General features: G+C 45.4%; 1 protein-coding gene across 1 annotated transcript in view; it reads left to right on the top strand.

Annotated features, from left to right (window-relative positions):
* Window positions 1-213: 213 nt before the first annotated feature.
* ralgds (ral guanine nucleotide dissociation stimulator) overlaps window positions 214-16,541 on the top strand; it is a gene marked incomplete at both ends in the record, with an annotated part of 26,903 nt that continues 10,575 nt past the window's right edge. The window contains 4 exons of the mRNA XM_080526129.1: window positions 214-402; window positions 12,698-13,002; window positions 13,732-13,806; window positions 15,030-15,223. Of these exons, the coding sequence (XP_080382255.1) occupies window positions 214-402; window positions 12,698-13,002; window positions 13,732-13,806; window positions 15,030-15,223 (763 nt within the window). The remainder of the gene's footprint in view (window positions 403-12,697; window positions 13,003-13,731; window positions 13,807-15,029; window positions 15,224-16,541) is intronic.

Below are 16,541 nucleotides of genomic sequence, written 5' to 3'. Positions count from 1 at the left end.
GGAGCCAGGGTCCCGGACCTGCCCAAGCCCGGCGCATTCACGGACTGTCCATTCCATGGGTTTCTCTCTTCGTATTTAGGAACATAATACGTTTTCTGCGATAGAAGAGGCATTTTGTTTACGTGTTTGTCCGAGATATGGACTGAAGTGCCGCTGTGTCGTCTCCCCTTATACAGTGATATTAATTATAGCGCTATTAGCCGGTCGACACCCATGGTTTATCTAACGGGAGCTCAGTGCGAAGCGCGCACCAAGCTGGCTGCCCCTGATGTGATGTTCGATGCCAGCACCTGGAGGTTACGCAACATCTGGGACGGGGTCAGACTAGAGGTGGCCGGGGATGCCAGCCCCGTTGTCTTGCATAGCTTCACCCAACTGGACCCCGACCTTCCGCAGTTAGAGGTAATGATGGAAGTCTTGCGTGCGTGTGTGTGTGTGTGTGTGTGTGTGTGTGTGTGTGTGTGTGTGTGTGTGTGTGTGTGTGTGTGTGTGTGTGTGTGTGTGTGTGTGTGGGGGGGGGGGGGGGTTGGTCTGATTCTCCAAGCTAAAATTGTGTTACAACTTCTTCTGTAGTCCTCTTATCGGAACCATTAGCTTTCCATGCAGTGCCCAGTGGCCAACCATATCCAGCCCTATGCCAGATCAGTATTCGGACAAGGCTTTTCACTGTCCTGGTGCCCCGGTGGTGGAACGAGCTTCCCACTGCTGTCAGGACAATAGCTGTACAGTTTATCTACTGTAAATATAAACAATAGGCCTACAATAAAGTAATTCTTCCGTCTTCTAGCATTGACTGCCAATGGCCCCTGGTCCTAGCATAGATTTGTTTTTCTTATGATGACTGATGTATTGATGATTCAGTCGTAAGTCGCTTTGGATAAAGGTGTCTGCTAAATGTCTAAAGTGTAATGTAAATGTATCTGTATCGTAGATATAGTTAGGAAATAACTGTTTGATAATACAACAACAAATCACTTAAAATGGCCTATAACCTGTACCACTACCACAGCGTAGCCTAAGCAGCTATAATGTCACAGGGTTTGTGGCTGTCCTTGTTTGCTGTGTGTTCTATCATGTCCGTGTCTGCAGAAGATGAAGTTGTACAGTCTCTTCCGTGTTTACCCAGGGTGCTTTTTGCATTTGAGTCAGTGTGAACTCTACTACTCAACACACTAGTGTGTGTGTGTGTGTGTGTGTGTGTGTGTGTGTGTGTGTGTGTGTGTGTGTGTACGGGCAGCACTGTGAGTCATCGGGGGTAGAATAGCACTGCATAATTGTCTCTCACTCTCTTGGCTCCAGAGCTGCAATAAGAGATCAGGGTTAAACCGCTCAGCCGGCCTGCTCTTCAGAGGGTCTCTGGTGTCCTCACCAGGGAATCCACACCAGGGAAGCCCTCTTCCCTCCTCTGGCTTGTATTACCAGTCACTCAAAATGGCCAAAAAACACCTCAATAGACAGATGGGTAGGGATTTAACGAAATCAATGGACAGGCTCACATTACAAATGCTCTGAAAGATGTCTTCTCTGTGTAATAGTGGCTCCCAAGTCATTATGTTTAACAAGCAGTGTGTGAAGTTCATGTCACTATTTTCATGTAGATAAAAAAAAACTCTTTAGAATTCCTTTGTTCAATTGCTCTCCATTACATCCAACCAATTCTTTGCTGGTAGGATGGGAATGTGGCTAACTAGCTAGCTGAACTCTGCTCCTTCTCTGTAGTTTGTAAAAAGGCAACAGCTGCATTTCATATCTGCTGTCTCAATAACTCTCCTGCCTCCACCCTTACTGTACAAAACCTGGGAGCCGTTTTCTGATGTTGGTGTCCAGTTTCATGCCAAGCAGTCAGTCCACACACCAAGACTGCCGCCAGGCTACTGGGGTGAATCGTGTTCACTGACACACTTTCCATCTCTGACGGCCATAAATCTCCAACAACACTTGGGCAGAAAGGGGAAATGAAAGTGATCATAGAGGCAGACGATGCTGGTAGTTATCAGCTTCTTGTGAAACCAAATAGACATGTTTTGACTGAATATTAGTAGAGAGGTTCGGCCAGGTTAGTGGCTGAATGAATTAGAATCAAAATTGCATAAGGGTTAGGGTCAATAAAGGGCCAATCTTCAGAATAAGGCAATAGTTGTGCAGGCAAGTTTGTAAACAAAGTTAACAGTGGTGGGTTTGATTGGATCCAGTTTATCTGCAGTCCTTCAATTAGATTGTCTGTGGATAATTTGATGTTATAGCTTCTCTTTTTCCATTTTCTTTTCTGGAAGTCGGCAGTGAGGCGAATGCCCAGGTTTCAGCCAGCTGACATTGTTCCCAAGGCAAAGTTTCCCCTCTGATAAACATACTCTATATAGAGATCGAGTAGGAACAAAAAAGTGACCGATCTTGAAAATAAAGTCTGGTTCAAAGATCGTATCTGTCTGTTTCTTTTTTGTGGACTCTGATATGGATTTTGGAGATATTATGCTGTGAAATGTGAGGGCATTGACTACACAATCCCAGTGTAAAGAAATCTTGGATGGCCAGAAATGTATCTCCTCTATGACGTCAAAGAAAAGCCTAAACTCAGACCTGTTCAAAGTTCTGGACAATAGACAATGAGATTAAATAAAACCAAGTAGAAGAGTAACGTTACTGTAGTAAAAGTAATGGTGATTAATGGAAAGAACACAGAAATTTAAAAAGAGAATAAAAACCCATCGCTTTAAATCCCTTTAAACCCCTTTAAAACCATTCACTATGAATTGCGAGAAAATCATAACCTTCCTTTTAACGTTGATATCCCTGAATTGATTACTGACCTCCAGGTTTTCTGACATAGAGCTTTGGGAATTGAGGAAAGGTGATGCCAAAACAAAAACGAAAATCTGCCATGTGACCCATGCCATTAAGTGCTATTTGTATAGCCTACCATTATATGCTATGTAAAGGTCAACTCCATTTAAACTCCCATCAGTTTCAACATTCGATGTGGGAAATCACCTATCATTTACCAGGAGGATAGCATGGGCAGAAACAATAATCTGCTGATAGGGGGGTGGATGCATACTGTGATAAGGTAACACTGTGAGAAGAAGGAAGATGGAAAATCTGTTGTGTATGGCTGTCTTTGGACCAAACAATGGCCGTTCGATCTCCTGGCCTAAGGCGGGTGGTCAGAGTTTACGAAATGCCCCGGGCGCGATGGCCGTATTGGGTTACTCATTATCAAAGCACTTTTGGTTTGGGAGGCTGGTTTCTGGTGTTGTTACCTAACATCCTCATCAATGGCCTTATTATGCTTTATCTCCCAGAGTGATGGGAACTGAGCAGAACCTGTCCTAACCTGTTCTAAACATGTAGTTAGAGGTTACATAGGCTGCGATCGTAAATTCGCTCTGGAAATCTGATCATCACTAATGGAATGCCTCTTGTCCAATCAAATTACTTCATCCCTTTATGACATTGAGCCCAGTGTGCGCACCGGCGCTCTCAGAGCCATAGCAATGTTTTCTTGTTAGCTGCTAGCTAGCTACCAAGGTGATGGTTTTGATCAAAACAATTTTCTCTCCGAATCTTTTGGTTTGGTGTACCAACTTTCAAAGAAGCATATCTTCTTCAACTATTTTCAGATTTCAATGTATGACACATCATGTCGAAAGCTTACAATCTGCACTTTCATAATCTGTGAAAACCGGAAAAAATGACCGTGCCGACTAATACTAGACCTTGTCAATGTACTGGAACTGTAGGCTTCAGTCATAGGTGCAATGCAACACAGCTGATTGATTGTTTGCAGTTGTTGGTTTGACTGCGGCAAAGTTCATTAGATACCGTTCCTCTGTCAATATAGGATGCATACTGCAGCTGCAGTCTCAAGTTGTATTTGTAGGATCAGCTGTAGCAGATACAATATAATATTCCTCTGACACTGGCTCATAGTCACCAGCCACAACATCGTCATCACACCTTGGATGTCACAAGGCAAGCAAACAAAGCTCCAGTTGATTGGAGCTGAATCACACATTTTCCCAAAAGAGAGCAGAGGCGTGGAATCTGTACGTATCCCCTATGCTGGTCACAAGCCCAGAGAGTGGGAGTACTGTGTCTCTATCTAATCCCCCCCCCCCTAAATCCTGTTAGTTGATTAAGGCTAATCTGTCCTCTCACTGCCGGGCCTGCCCCACACACCCCTGAAAACACAGAAACGCTTTGCATTGACAACCATAAAGGGCTCTGTAAAACTTCAGGATCTGGTTATAGTTGCGCCATAAATAGGACAGGACAATGTGACTGAATTCTATTTTAACCGAGATTTGGACATTGTGGGACTGAGGGTGGGAGTAAGAAGAAAAGCTGCAGAGTGGTTTGGAGAAACTTGACGAAATCACTCCCACACAACAGATCTCTAGACCTCCGTTTTCACTGCTTGTTTTGACAGCTCTCGTGTTGGTTTCTTCATTCCAGCTATGAAGACACTATAGATAATGTATCAAACAAATCCACTGTACGTTATTCAAGAAGAAAAAAGCATCTCTGTCCATGCCAGATGGTGCTCAAATTCCTGCCCAGTTACATACATGATGCCCTGGAGAGGTATCGATCCTAGACTGTCCAAATGGGAGTTGTATGTGTGTGTGTGTGTGTGTGTGTGTGTGTGTGTGTCTAGCCATTTTATTGCTATCCTCTCTCTCTCTCTCTTTTTCTCTGTCTCATCCTTCCTTTTTGCCTACATCTATGTATAATTCAATTGAGATGCTTCCAGATATCTCCAGCAAAGGCTATCAGACATCAATTCCACTTCTACAATTGGTTCATGTCATGCATTCAGCATGACCTTCTTAATGTCTTGCTATCCTCTGACCATAAACAATAACGTAATGTCCTGCTAGGTCAAAGCTTTAAAGTCAGATGTATTTATGCTATTAGACCAGTAGAAGTGGTCGTTAAAACAGGCTTAGGGAATGCATTAGGAGAACTTTACTGTTCAAAACAACATGATAGATGAGCAAAGTAAGTTAACAGAACACTGTTTTGTAAAGGAATAGATGGCTTTTTTTGTGTCTATTTTTGTTGTTTCAGAATAATCTCTCATGTTGTGGAGTCACGGGGCATTTATATCTTTGTCACAAATTAACAATAACAGTCTTGTTAATTTGAACGAGTTAATATATGTTTTAATGAACAAAAGAAATGTTATGTAACTGAAAATAATACATGCACATGATGGTGAACAACTTTTAAAAAAGAGGCAACAGAAAAAATTAAGAATCTTTTCCCACATAGCCTCTGCTAGTCTTAATCGAATGCTAGTCTTAATCGAATGCTAGTCTTAACCTAATGCTAGTCTTAACCTAATGCTAATCTTAGCCTAATGCTAATCTTAGCCTAATGCTAGTCTTAATCCAATGTTAATCTTAATCTAATGCTAGTCTTAGCCTAATGCTAGTCTTAACCTAATGCTAGTCTTAGCCTCATGCTAATCTTAGCAGATGAGTAAGCACTGGGGGCCTGCCTGTGTTCTAAAGATCACACTAACTATCTAGTTTATAATCTATACTCTTAAGGTTTGAATAGGCTGTAGGTGTGCAAATCACAACAAAACATTCAGGTCGTACTACATGACATTATTTGATCATCTCATTAATTGATTTGCATTTCATTTCAACAGTTTTTCCTACTTCCTATTTATTATTCCGAAAGGGTGTCTTTTTACAGTTTACTTGGCTTGTTTTTATTTGTTGTTCCACGTCGGTCAGAAGCCAAGAGTATGCATTGAGAGACCACGGCCCAGGCTGTCCAGAGCACAAACCACGGCCCAGGCTGTCCAGAGCAGATGCAGATATAGACAGAGCTCTCTTTGTTATCATCACTTCCATTGTTGTATTATTGATTGAGAGGACAGCATAGGATAACGAAAAAGGATGGACAATATATGTTATATACCGTGTCATATACTATATATATATTTTAAAAAGCTGCTTATGTCTGGGGAATTCATGGAACAGGGAGGTTCTTAAAAAAGGATTGGTCTCCTGATTCTCCCCTGTGGTACCCCCCTTTCCCCTCAGTTGCTTCCATCCCTCATTCCTGTCCTCCGTGTTGTGGTAGCAAAGCGCTAGGCTGTTATTCTTTCGGATTCCTGCACACAGAAGGCAGAATGAGGGAAACAGACCAAACAGACTACACTGAATGCACTAGACAGAAGCCTAAAAGCAGCTCCTCCCACCCTCCATTCCTGTGTCTCTGTGTGTGTATGTATGTGTGTGTGCATGCGTGTGCATGAGCGTGTGTGTGTGTGTGTGTGTGTGTGTGTGTGTGTGTGTGTGTGTGTGTGTGACCCAAAGCCGAGGAGGTAGTGTTGTCACTAGTGTTGTCCTATTATATTACACCTTCCTACTGGCAGCCACAGAAATGAAATAACTTGACCTTCTTCACTCCTGCCAAACAAAGGAGCTTGTAACAGAAACACCCAGCCTTTGAGCTCGCTCTGGTTTGATTATTCTCAGTGCTAGGCTAATGAGTTGTTTTTGAATGGGTGTCTTACCGACAGCCCCCCCCTACCCTACGGCTAGGCTACAGGCATTACCATTTTCAGACAGCCTAATTTTGCATCACTCGTGGGCATTCACCAACCATCTCTCATTGAAATGGCTGAAATGTTTCATTTGAGTATTGACCCCCTCACAGCATTTTAGGTACTGTACCTTGGGCTACAAGAAGACAGAAATTAGGAAATCAAGAGCTGTCATAATACTCAAGTGTTGTTACTCAAGTGTGTTGATGGTTAGCTCTAACTCTCTTGTTTTCCTCCATGTTTGGTTTGCGTTGGGATCCGCCTGATGTTTCTGTGCTAACTCTGACGGCGTTGTTAAAACCAGCAACACCAAGCCAAGACAGACCAGGCCAAAACTCGGCTCTTGACACTTGACCAAAGCACACATTTGGTTTTATGAGTCTAATCGTTTTCAAAGGAGGCTAACGGTTAGCGCTTGACATGGAAAATGATGCTTTGTTAGCATACATGATATGCAGGCTCAATGTATTCTGCTCCAAATAAAATGTTATACGCTTAAAGGACAAAAAGTCATTCTTTGCTTTAGTTTACAAGGAGACACCTAGATGTGTGTGTGTGTGTGTGTGTGTGTGTGTGTGTGTGTGTTTCTGGAAGAGTGGGCCCTGAGGACAGTGCAGATGATCAATGGCTCGTGGGCTGGAACCTCTAAAGCTCTTAGTCCAGCATCCTCCCAGGAGTTCAGACCACTCTGACGTTAGAGAATGTCACAGTAGACGCCGCTGGCACCAGCCCTGTGTATGCCAGACAACCTCCTCTCTCCTCCTCTCTCCTTCTCTCTCCCCCCCTTTCTCTCTGTTTCGTCCTCAAGCTCTCTCTCTTCCTCCTCTCTCTTCCCTCTCTCTCCCTTTCTCTACCACTTTGATAATAATGAAAATAAAATTAATAACAATAACAATACATTTTATTTGTATGAAGGAGATGAAAGGAGACAGGGAGGGGCGGAGGGAGATGGGGGAGGGAGTGAAGGACAGAGGGATGAACTGAAAGGAACACATAAACAAACCGGGGGATCGGAGATCTAGATGGCGCATGATGTCATTGCACTTCAAGGGCCAAGTCACGGAGAGAGCAGGGAGAGTGATGATTGGCTGCTGGTACGTCACTTTGGCAACAGCCCTCTGTCCTCAAGTCCCACACAGCCTCTTTGTTTGGTTTGGGGTTATTCATCACTGAGGGGTGAATTTAGGGGAGATATTGATATTCCAAGTGGAATGGAAATGATATAGATGTGTCCATGTCTTTCCATACAGGGAAAAGGACTTTATATGTGACGGCAGCTGGTGAAAGGGGGAACAATTCGATAACCAATCCAAATGTTCAGACTTTTATTCTGAAAAATGTAAATAAATGTCAACGTTGTTAAAAATCAATGACATCGGTGAGTAATCCCCACTGCTAGCTAGTTAACTATAACACTACTTTACATTGTTAGCAGGCTCACAAAACAAGCTGTGTTAGTTGACTAGCGAGTGTGTCATTGATTTTCAACAACATTGAAATGTATTTACATTACAAGTCTGAACATTTGGTCGGTTGTCGACTTGTTCCCCCTTTCACCAGCTGCCTAACATATGTATACTCAGAGAGTATGAGAAATAGAGTGACCATGAGTGAATGAGAGAAGGGACGTTGGGGAGAATAACGAGTGTGCAGGGGATTTAGAGAATATAGAGGAGAGGAGAGAGAAAGATATGGAAAGCGTTAGCGTGAGAAGTAAAATCTGTGTGTGTGTGAGACGGAGAAAGACAGTGAGTCCACTGGTTCATTCTTAACATCAATGATCACCAGGGCACCCATTTGTTGATCAATGTTTTGTCTATAGTTTGGGATGTTTTGTCATGACATACCCAGTCTGTTTCATAATGTAATCTTATCAAGAGTTGTTTAAACATACAGTGTTGTGTTTGGCTTTCAGTGTGTGTGTGAGAAAGTGTGCATCTGGTTGTATCTGAGTGAGTTTGCTCTGGCTCCTAGGTAACACATTTGACCTAATTCAACGGTGTCTGCATGTGCTGGAAATGTGTGCCTTTACTCCCAGATTACAATGGAGAGAGAGAGAGAGAGAGAGAGAGAGAGAGAGAGAGAGAGAGAGAGAGAGAGAGAGAGAGAGAGAGAGAGAGAGAGAGAGAGAGAGAGAGAGAGAGAGAGAGAGAGAGACTTTGACTTGTCCAGCTGATAATTACTTTTACTGTACTTTACTGTGTGTGTGTTCAGCTTAGGCTTTTAGTTTCCTCAATAATGTTTCCCTGTTACAGGCCTCGACAAGCCATAGGCCGGGGGGGCGCGGGTCGGAGGGGCTACAGGCTCCCCTCTATTGGCGCTGGGCTCTCTCTCTACAGCCTATGGCTGGGATCGGTCTGGTGATAGACAACACCCATTAATATCTCCTGGTCTGGTGATAGACAACGCCCATTCATATCTCCTGCCACAGAATTATGCTGCCGGAGACCTAGTCCAAACATGTCGCCTGTTTGTAGCTCTCCCCCCCTTGTAACAGCACCCTTCCTCCTTATGTGTGCCTCCTGTGAGGGGGCACAGGTGTGGCACGTTGGGCTAACGAGCCTGTGGTGCTTCCCTGGGCCATCCAGCTGATTGGGGAGTGCAGGGCAGCTGTGTGGTTCTGGTGTCTGGCCCACTATCACTCAAGACCGCTGTGTTGGTGGAAATACCCAGGACTCTGTGGGGGTCACTACAGCACGCACACATATACACACACACACACACACACACACACACACACACACACACACACACACACACACACTCAAACACACACACACACACACAAACACACACACACACACACACACACATACACACACACACACACATGCACACTCATACACACGCACACACATACACAGATACACGCGCACACACTCACACTATTTTGTTCTCGCTCTGTCTCTTTCTTGCACAACACACAAATAGCAGTCATTGACAGTGATCCGCTGTGTGTATGTCAACACCCGTAGACGCCAGGCAGACAGACAGAGCTAATCCTCTGACCCAGCGCCAGGCGACTTGGTGTTGCCAGCAGTGTGGGAGGTCTCCCCTTTCTTGTGTCTCCTCTTTCGCCCCACAGTGAGGAGAGAAGTGGCCTAAATCTCAGGGGTCTTCCAGACACCCCCCCCCTCCCCCCTCCCCCTCTATGCTGTATGACTCAGAACTAAACCGTCCTCCACCTTCCCGGAATAGCCCCCTAATAACCTCCCAGCGTGGTCACAGAGTAGCATGGTCACTTTGGGTGAACAGGAGAAAACACCCCCCATGCACACTCACCACACACACACACACTCCCGCTCTCCCACTTTGGGTCTCCTCTCTTTCACTCTCTCCGTCTTTCTCTCTCTCTCTCTCTCTCTCTATTCCCGAGCTATCATTTCCCCTTTCCTCTCTTCACACAGCTTCCCCTTCTCTCTCTCTCTGTTCATGCCTCCCATCTCTGCCTCTCTCTCTCTGTTCATGCCTCCCATCTGTGTCTCTCTCTCTGTTCATGCCTCCCATCTCTGTCTCTCTCTCTCTCCCTCCGTGGTGGCAGGTGAGAGAGTCTATGGAGTGTGAGTGGAATGTCTTCTGTCAGTGAGTCATGATAATAATGATGAGAGGAACCGCACAAAAGAAAGAAAGGGAGGGAGGGAGAGATGAAGGAGAGCAGCCCGTTTGTTTTCTGAGGCAGGCTTTGGGGAGTGGAGGAGTGGAGGGGAGTGGAGGAATTCAAGCCTGCCATGTGAGTGTGTGTGTGTGTGTGTGTGTGTTTGTGTAGAAGGAAAACTGATAGGCTAATTTATGTGTTCTATGCATATATCTTTACATTTTAGTTATAATTATATATTAATAACAATTTTTCGAAAAAGAAGACACGTTTGGAGACCCCTGTCTAATTTACAACCTTATATACCTAGATCTAGAGGCTTAACAATGCGCGTGTGTGTGTGTGTGTGTGTGTGTGTGTGTGTGTGTGTGTGTGTGTGCAGGCACATGCAGGGTTGTCAAGACCAGTGTGAAGTGCTTGGCCACCTGTTATCCTGTGCCAATGTGTTTCCATCTAAAGCTCAGGTGTGTGCCTGAGGGTGAGAGGTGGAAGGTGAGAACTCTTTAACAGCATGAAGTCATTCTCTCAGTGGATTTGGAGGTGTTAGGCCTGTGTGTCTAAGGTACATTACCTCAGGGAGCCGACGTCCAGAGCCATGGTCGTGTGACATGTCAGCCAGACAAGGCTGTAGCCAAGGCCAGACAAGGCCATAGCTAAACAACAACAATGCAGCATCTGTGTCCGCTTTCCTTGAGCGATTAGATTCCTGCAGACCGCCAAACACTTACTATCTGGGAAGGGAAGGCTTCTCTTTGGAAGTGACCCTCTCTCACTCACTCCACCTCTGCTGAAAGGCCTTATTTATACTCTCAGTTGTGTTTCTAGTTTGGAATATATTAATGAGTGGGTTTATATATTCCTATATCCAATTAATCTTTCCAAATGGTCTACTGTACCTTCTGGTGGGTCTTCAAGGTCCAATGCTTTAGCACGTCAGTTGAATAAGTCCTGATACAGTTTGTCTTACAGCTCTGTGAGTGTGTCATCATCATGAATGTGTTGGTTGTTGTATTAGAACCTTAGATCATAGTCATGAGAAGGTCTGTTGATAGTCCTAGACACCGCAGGAGGAAAACATCTGGTCTCTGTTATATCAGCTTTCTTGGCACCACACCGACACACTGCAATATACTGCATTAGGCTCACATCGGGGTAAACGTTTATACAACATGTTTTATGATATCAAATATTTGCATCAAGCTTTGTTCCCACTATAAGCGTCTGCATCAGATGCCCTAAACAGGTCACACTGGCTTTTGGCCTTACTCATAATCGCTGACATGTCGAAATCCTATTCTGGAAAGTTCCCTACCAACTAGTTTGTCATGTGGGATAGTTTGGATGATAGTGAAGAGTGTAGTGAACAACTTTAATCGCTAGTTCATTTCATCAGTGTATGATGCCAGAGAAGAGATGTTGACGATTTATTTATTGAACTCAAGTTTTCATTACCCATTATTTCAGTCACCTGAGCCGCTGTAACTGTGTTATTACATAGTTATAACTGACAACTAGCAACAACCTCTCCGTTACTAGGGGATTCATTGGAACAAGGAAATTTTTCTCTCAAAAGGTAACCCACTTAGTTAATCAAAGAAAGTAACAGAAAGTGTAAATGGTTAAGTAATTACATATTATATATATACCAAATAAGTACCAGTAGTAGAACTGTGAAATACAGTCTTGCTCAAGTACCATAGCTGGTATTCAAACCAATTGAGTGGCAGATCAGCACTGTGATGGAATGTTCGAGCCATGTCAGGACAGTATTCATGTAGATAAACCCACAAGTGTCACCCATCCCCTTTCATAGAACGCTTGATGTCGGATGCTTTCAAAAGCAGATGGAAATGCCATCCACCTTGACTAGGGTTATGGGACGAACAAACCCATACGTCACAGTGAGATCGCGTCCTTTCAGTTCAACTAAAACCATGCAAAAACATAACAACAACAGCAGCGTCCCTGTGGAACACTGTCTGAACATCCCTCAGGCTTGTGTGCTAACATACCCCCACCCCGCGTGTGGATGTTGGAACGTGGCCCCCAGTGTTTCTGCCAGCCGAGGTCAGGAGGTCCACATCCACCACAGATGTCCCTCCCTCTGTTTACCACCGGCCCCACCCGCTTCTGCTATCAGTGCTCCTTCTCCCATCCTGTCCGTCAGATAAGGGCCATGTTGCCCTGTGCTGGCTGGCAGGCAGCTGGGAGGCTCAGGGACGTGTCGTGGTGGTGTCACATGAGCAGCAGGAAGCGCCACAGATATTTGCTTCGCTCAAGGCTATCGGTCATGTGTGAAAGGTGTTATCGTCTGTTTCAAAAAATAAACAATAATAATTATAAATAAAATCTAAAGTGTTGTTTGTTTGACCTGGTCATTATCTGTGTGGTGATTAAACACAGAGAAATCAAAAGGCGGGCTATTATTGGTTTCCACTGATGCGCACTGACTGTATACACCTGTTTGTGTGAAGCGTTACTATGTAAAGTAAGTCTAATGTAGTTTGTAACCCCCCTTCCCTCTCCCCCTCTGTTGTCAGAATGCCACCCAGGAGATTGGCGAGGAGGTGGAGGAGGGGGTGGTGTACACCATCACCCTGCGCAAGGTGCAGATGCACCACGGGGCCAGCAAGGGGCAGCGTTGGCTGGGCGTGGAGACGGACGCGGCGCTCAGCCTCTACGAGACGTGCAAGGTGCGCACCATCAAGGCGGGGACGCTGGAGAAGCTGGTGGAGTACATGGTGGCCGCCTTCAGGGGCAACGACTCCACCTACGTCACCATCTTCCTCTGCACCTACCGCTCCTTCGCCTCTACCAAACAGGTCCTGGACCTGCTGCTCAACAGGTGAGGGGAGGGGAGGGGAGGAGAGGGGAGGAGAGCAAGGAGGAGAGGGGAAGAGAGCAGGGAAAGGATGGGAGGAGAGGGGAGGGGAGAGCATGGGGAAGTATGGGAGGGGAGATCGGAGGTGAGGAGATTGAGGAGGGGAAGGGGGAGAGGAGGGGAAGAGAGCAGGGAAAGGATGGGAGGAGAGGAGAGGGGAGGAGAGAAAGGAAAGGAGGGGAAGAGAGCAGGGAAAGCATGGGAGGAGAGGAGAGGAGAGGGGAGGAGAGCAAGGAGAGGAGGGGAAGAGAGGAGGAAGGAAACTTGGATGGGTCGATGGGATAATTGATGGATTGATTCATTGTTAGATGGAATGAATGGTTGGCTTGCTTTTAATCTTTATTTATTGTTTCTCCCTGTGTTCTCATATTCTTCTCCCTGTAAACAGACGTGTTGTATTGCATCAGTGTATGGAATGTTCCCTAGAAATAATAACATTTGCTTAGGTTTTCTGGGTGGGTGCGTGAACAGACGGACGGATAGACAGATGGATGGATGGACGGTTGGATGGATGGTTGGATGGATGGATGGATGGATGGATGGATGGATGGATGGATGGTTGGTTGGATGGATGGTTGGATGTATGGCACGATGGCTTCATTTGTTGCTAAAGGAGGGATAGATGGAAGGAGGGGTGGATGGACAGATGAGCAGATGGAATGATGACAAATGTATCACCTGTTAATCGTGCAGGTACGCTAAGCTGCAACACCTGCCTGGTTCTGAGGGCCACAGGCTGACACATGACGACCGCACCCAGCTAAGGAAGTAAGTCCCTTCTGTCTCCACACACACACACACACACACACAGGAAGTCCCTTCTGTCTCCACACACGCACAGGAAGTCCCTTCTGTCTCCACACACACACACACACACACGCCCTGCCACACTGCACACATTGTTAGGGAACGGTTTGAGGACCATGACGAAGTGTTTCCCGGTGTTGCCCTGGTCTTCAAAATACTCCAGATCTCAATTCTGATTCTTGAGCATCTGTGGGATGTGCTGGGCCGACCAGTCCCATCCACGGCGGCTCCACCTCGCGACATTACAGGACTTGAAAGGATCTGCTGCTAATGTTTTGGTGCCAGACACCACAGGACACCTTGTAGGGGTCTTGTAGAGGCCATGCCTCGGTGGGTCGGCGCTGTTTTGGCAGTACACAAAGGACCAACAGCATATTAGGCAGGTGGTCATAATGTTTTGGCTCATCAGTGAATATCATGTTATATCATCGTACTATATTGGTCATTGGCCTACATTGCGCTAACGCAGTATGACCCATTTCCCCGGGCGCTATAAATAGGCGTTCTGTTCCATTCTCTTTCCTGTCTTCTTGTCTTCCACTGGACCCGTTCCACCCTTCTGCTCTACTTTCTTTTTGTTCCCCCCATTCTCTCCTCCTACACTTGATACACTTCCCTACATTCCTGCTTCTCACTTTTCATCCCACGTTTTTTTTTTAACGACTCTCTTTTATTTATTTTTTTACAACAGAGAAGTGTTAACTCTGCAGTTTAGCTGACGAGTCCCAATTCAGATACATTATTTTGACTTGGCTGCAATATCTTGCTCTCAGTTCAATTCAATGTGCTTTATTGCCATAAAAAGACATTGTCTCACATTACCTAGCACACATGTATAACAACTTATATAACTCTCTCTCTCCCTCTCTCTCTCTCTCTCTCTCTCCCTCTATCTCTCTCTCCCTCTTTCTGTCTCCCTCTCTCTTTCTCTCTCTCTCTCTCTCTTCCTCTCTCTCTCTCCCTCTCTCTCCCTCTTTCTGTCTTCCTCTCTCTCTCTTTCTCTCTCTCTCTCCCTCTCTTTTCCTCTCCCTCTCTCTCTCCCTCTATCTCTCCCTCTTTCTCTCTCCCTCTCTCTCTCTCTCTCTCTCTCTCCCTCCCTCTCTCTCCCTCTTTCTGTCTCCCTCTCTCTCTCTCCCTCTATCTCTCCCTCTTTCTGTCTCTCCCTCTCTCTCTCTCTCCCTCAGCACCATCTCGTCAATCTTGGGGGCGTGGCTGGACCAGTATTCCGAGGACTTTTGGAAGCCTCCAGAGTACAGCTGCCTGCGGAGGCTCATCTCCTACCTGCACCTCAACTTCCCGGGCTCGGACCTGGAGCGCCGCGCCTGCAACCTGCTCAGCCACTTCCACCGCCGCCAGCACCAGGAGCTGGAGCACGAGGGTGAGGAGGAAGAAGAAATATTAGTTGAAGAAATATTCTTTTAATGGGTTTATTTAATCGGGGGCCCTTTTTGAAACTGGCTAAGAGTTAGGTTAGGTCTCTCACCTGACCAATCTACATCTCAACCCTCAGTAGTAGTGGTGGACTAGAGGATAGTGAGTTGGACTGATGATCAGAAAGCTTCTGCTAAATGGTAAAAATGTAAATGTCACATCATTCTGCCTGTAGAATTAGAACTGATAGCAGAACCAATCCATGTTGAGTTGACGTAGGCACCTTTGTATGGCTGAGGTGTTTCTCTAGTGTTACAGTTCAGTTTTTTGAAACCTCCAACCATTTTCTCAAAACCTTAAACACAAATCCAACAATTCAAACTACATTCACAAAACCCCAGACTTTTCTACCAAAATCAAACTATCACCTCAAAACCACTTATCCATGTGTTCAAAACCAAACACTGTGTTCAGATCATACACACAGCAAGTAAAATATATATTCACCACAGAGCATTCGTTAGACACTACATACAATCATTTAGGACACAGCATACAGGGCATGTCGTTAACAGAAAATGCCGAACCCAGCCTTGACAAGACTCCACAGTTATATCATCACAGGCCTGTTCCATTGCCTGTAATACATTTGCCCTGGTGTGGGGCTGCTTCATCGATGAAAATGTATTCCTGGGGCCTTTCAATGTAAACATAGGAACTGCAACTACTAGCCTACAATAACAGTAGGCCTATGAGCATAGAATTGTACTGGAAGCATCAGTGTTGAAAGTGTGTAGGTTACACTTACTTGCTGATATCTTAGATCTTTGGCTCTTGCAGAGATGCGATCAAAGGGTACACTTGTAGACTTGTTTCATGCTAAGTCTGTTGCGTGTGAGGACACAGTCAATAGTTGACAGACGCACTATTGATTCCATCAAAGTTGACATTGATTCATGCTGACAAACATGCTGACAAACATGCTGATTCTCACAGAATCTTGGCTACACGACGGTGTGCCAGATAACGCGATCGAGCTACAAGGCCGACAGTGAATCCACGCAGATAGAACTATTGATTGCAGTAAGATGCGTGGCGGGGAACTATGCATTTATGTAAACAACTCTTGGTGTACAGATAACGCCACCATCGACAAGAACTGTTCTGCTCATCTTAAGTTCGTCATGGTTAAAAATAGCCCATTCCATCTGCCCAGAGAGATCTCAGCCATCATAACATTCGCAGCCTACATAGCACCTCAACCCTCGTCAAGAAGGCCCACAAACGCCTCCTCTTCCTGAGGAAACTGGCCAATTGCACACTGT

Source organism: Nansenia antarctica (genome assembly GCF_963989245.1).
Source record: "Nansenia antarctica genome assembly, chromosome: 3".
NCBI lineage: Eukaryota > Metazoa > Chordata > Actinopteri > Argentiniformes > Microstomatidae > Nansenia > Nansenia antarctica.
Note: the sequence above shows the minus strand (reverse complement) of the source record. Positions and strands in the feature narration are given on the sequence as shown.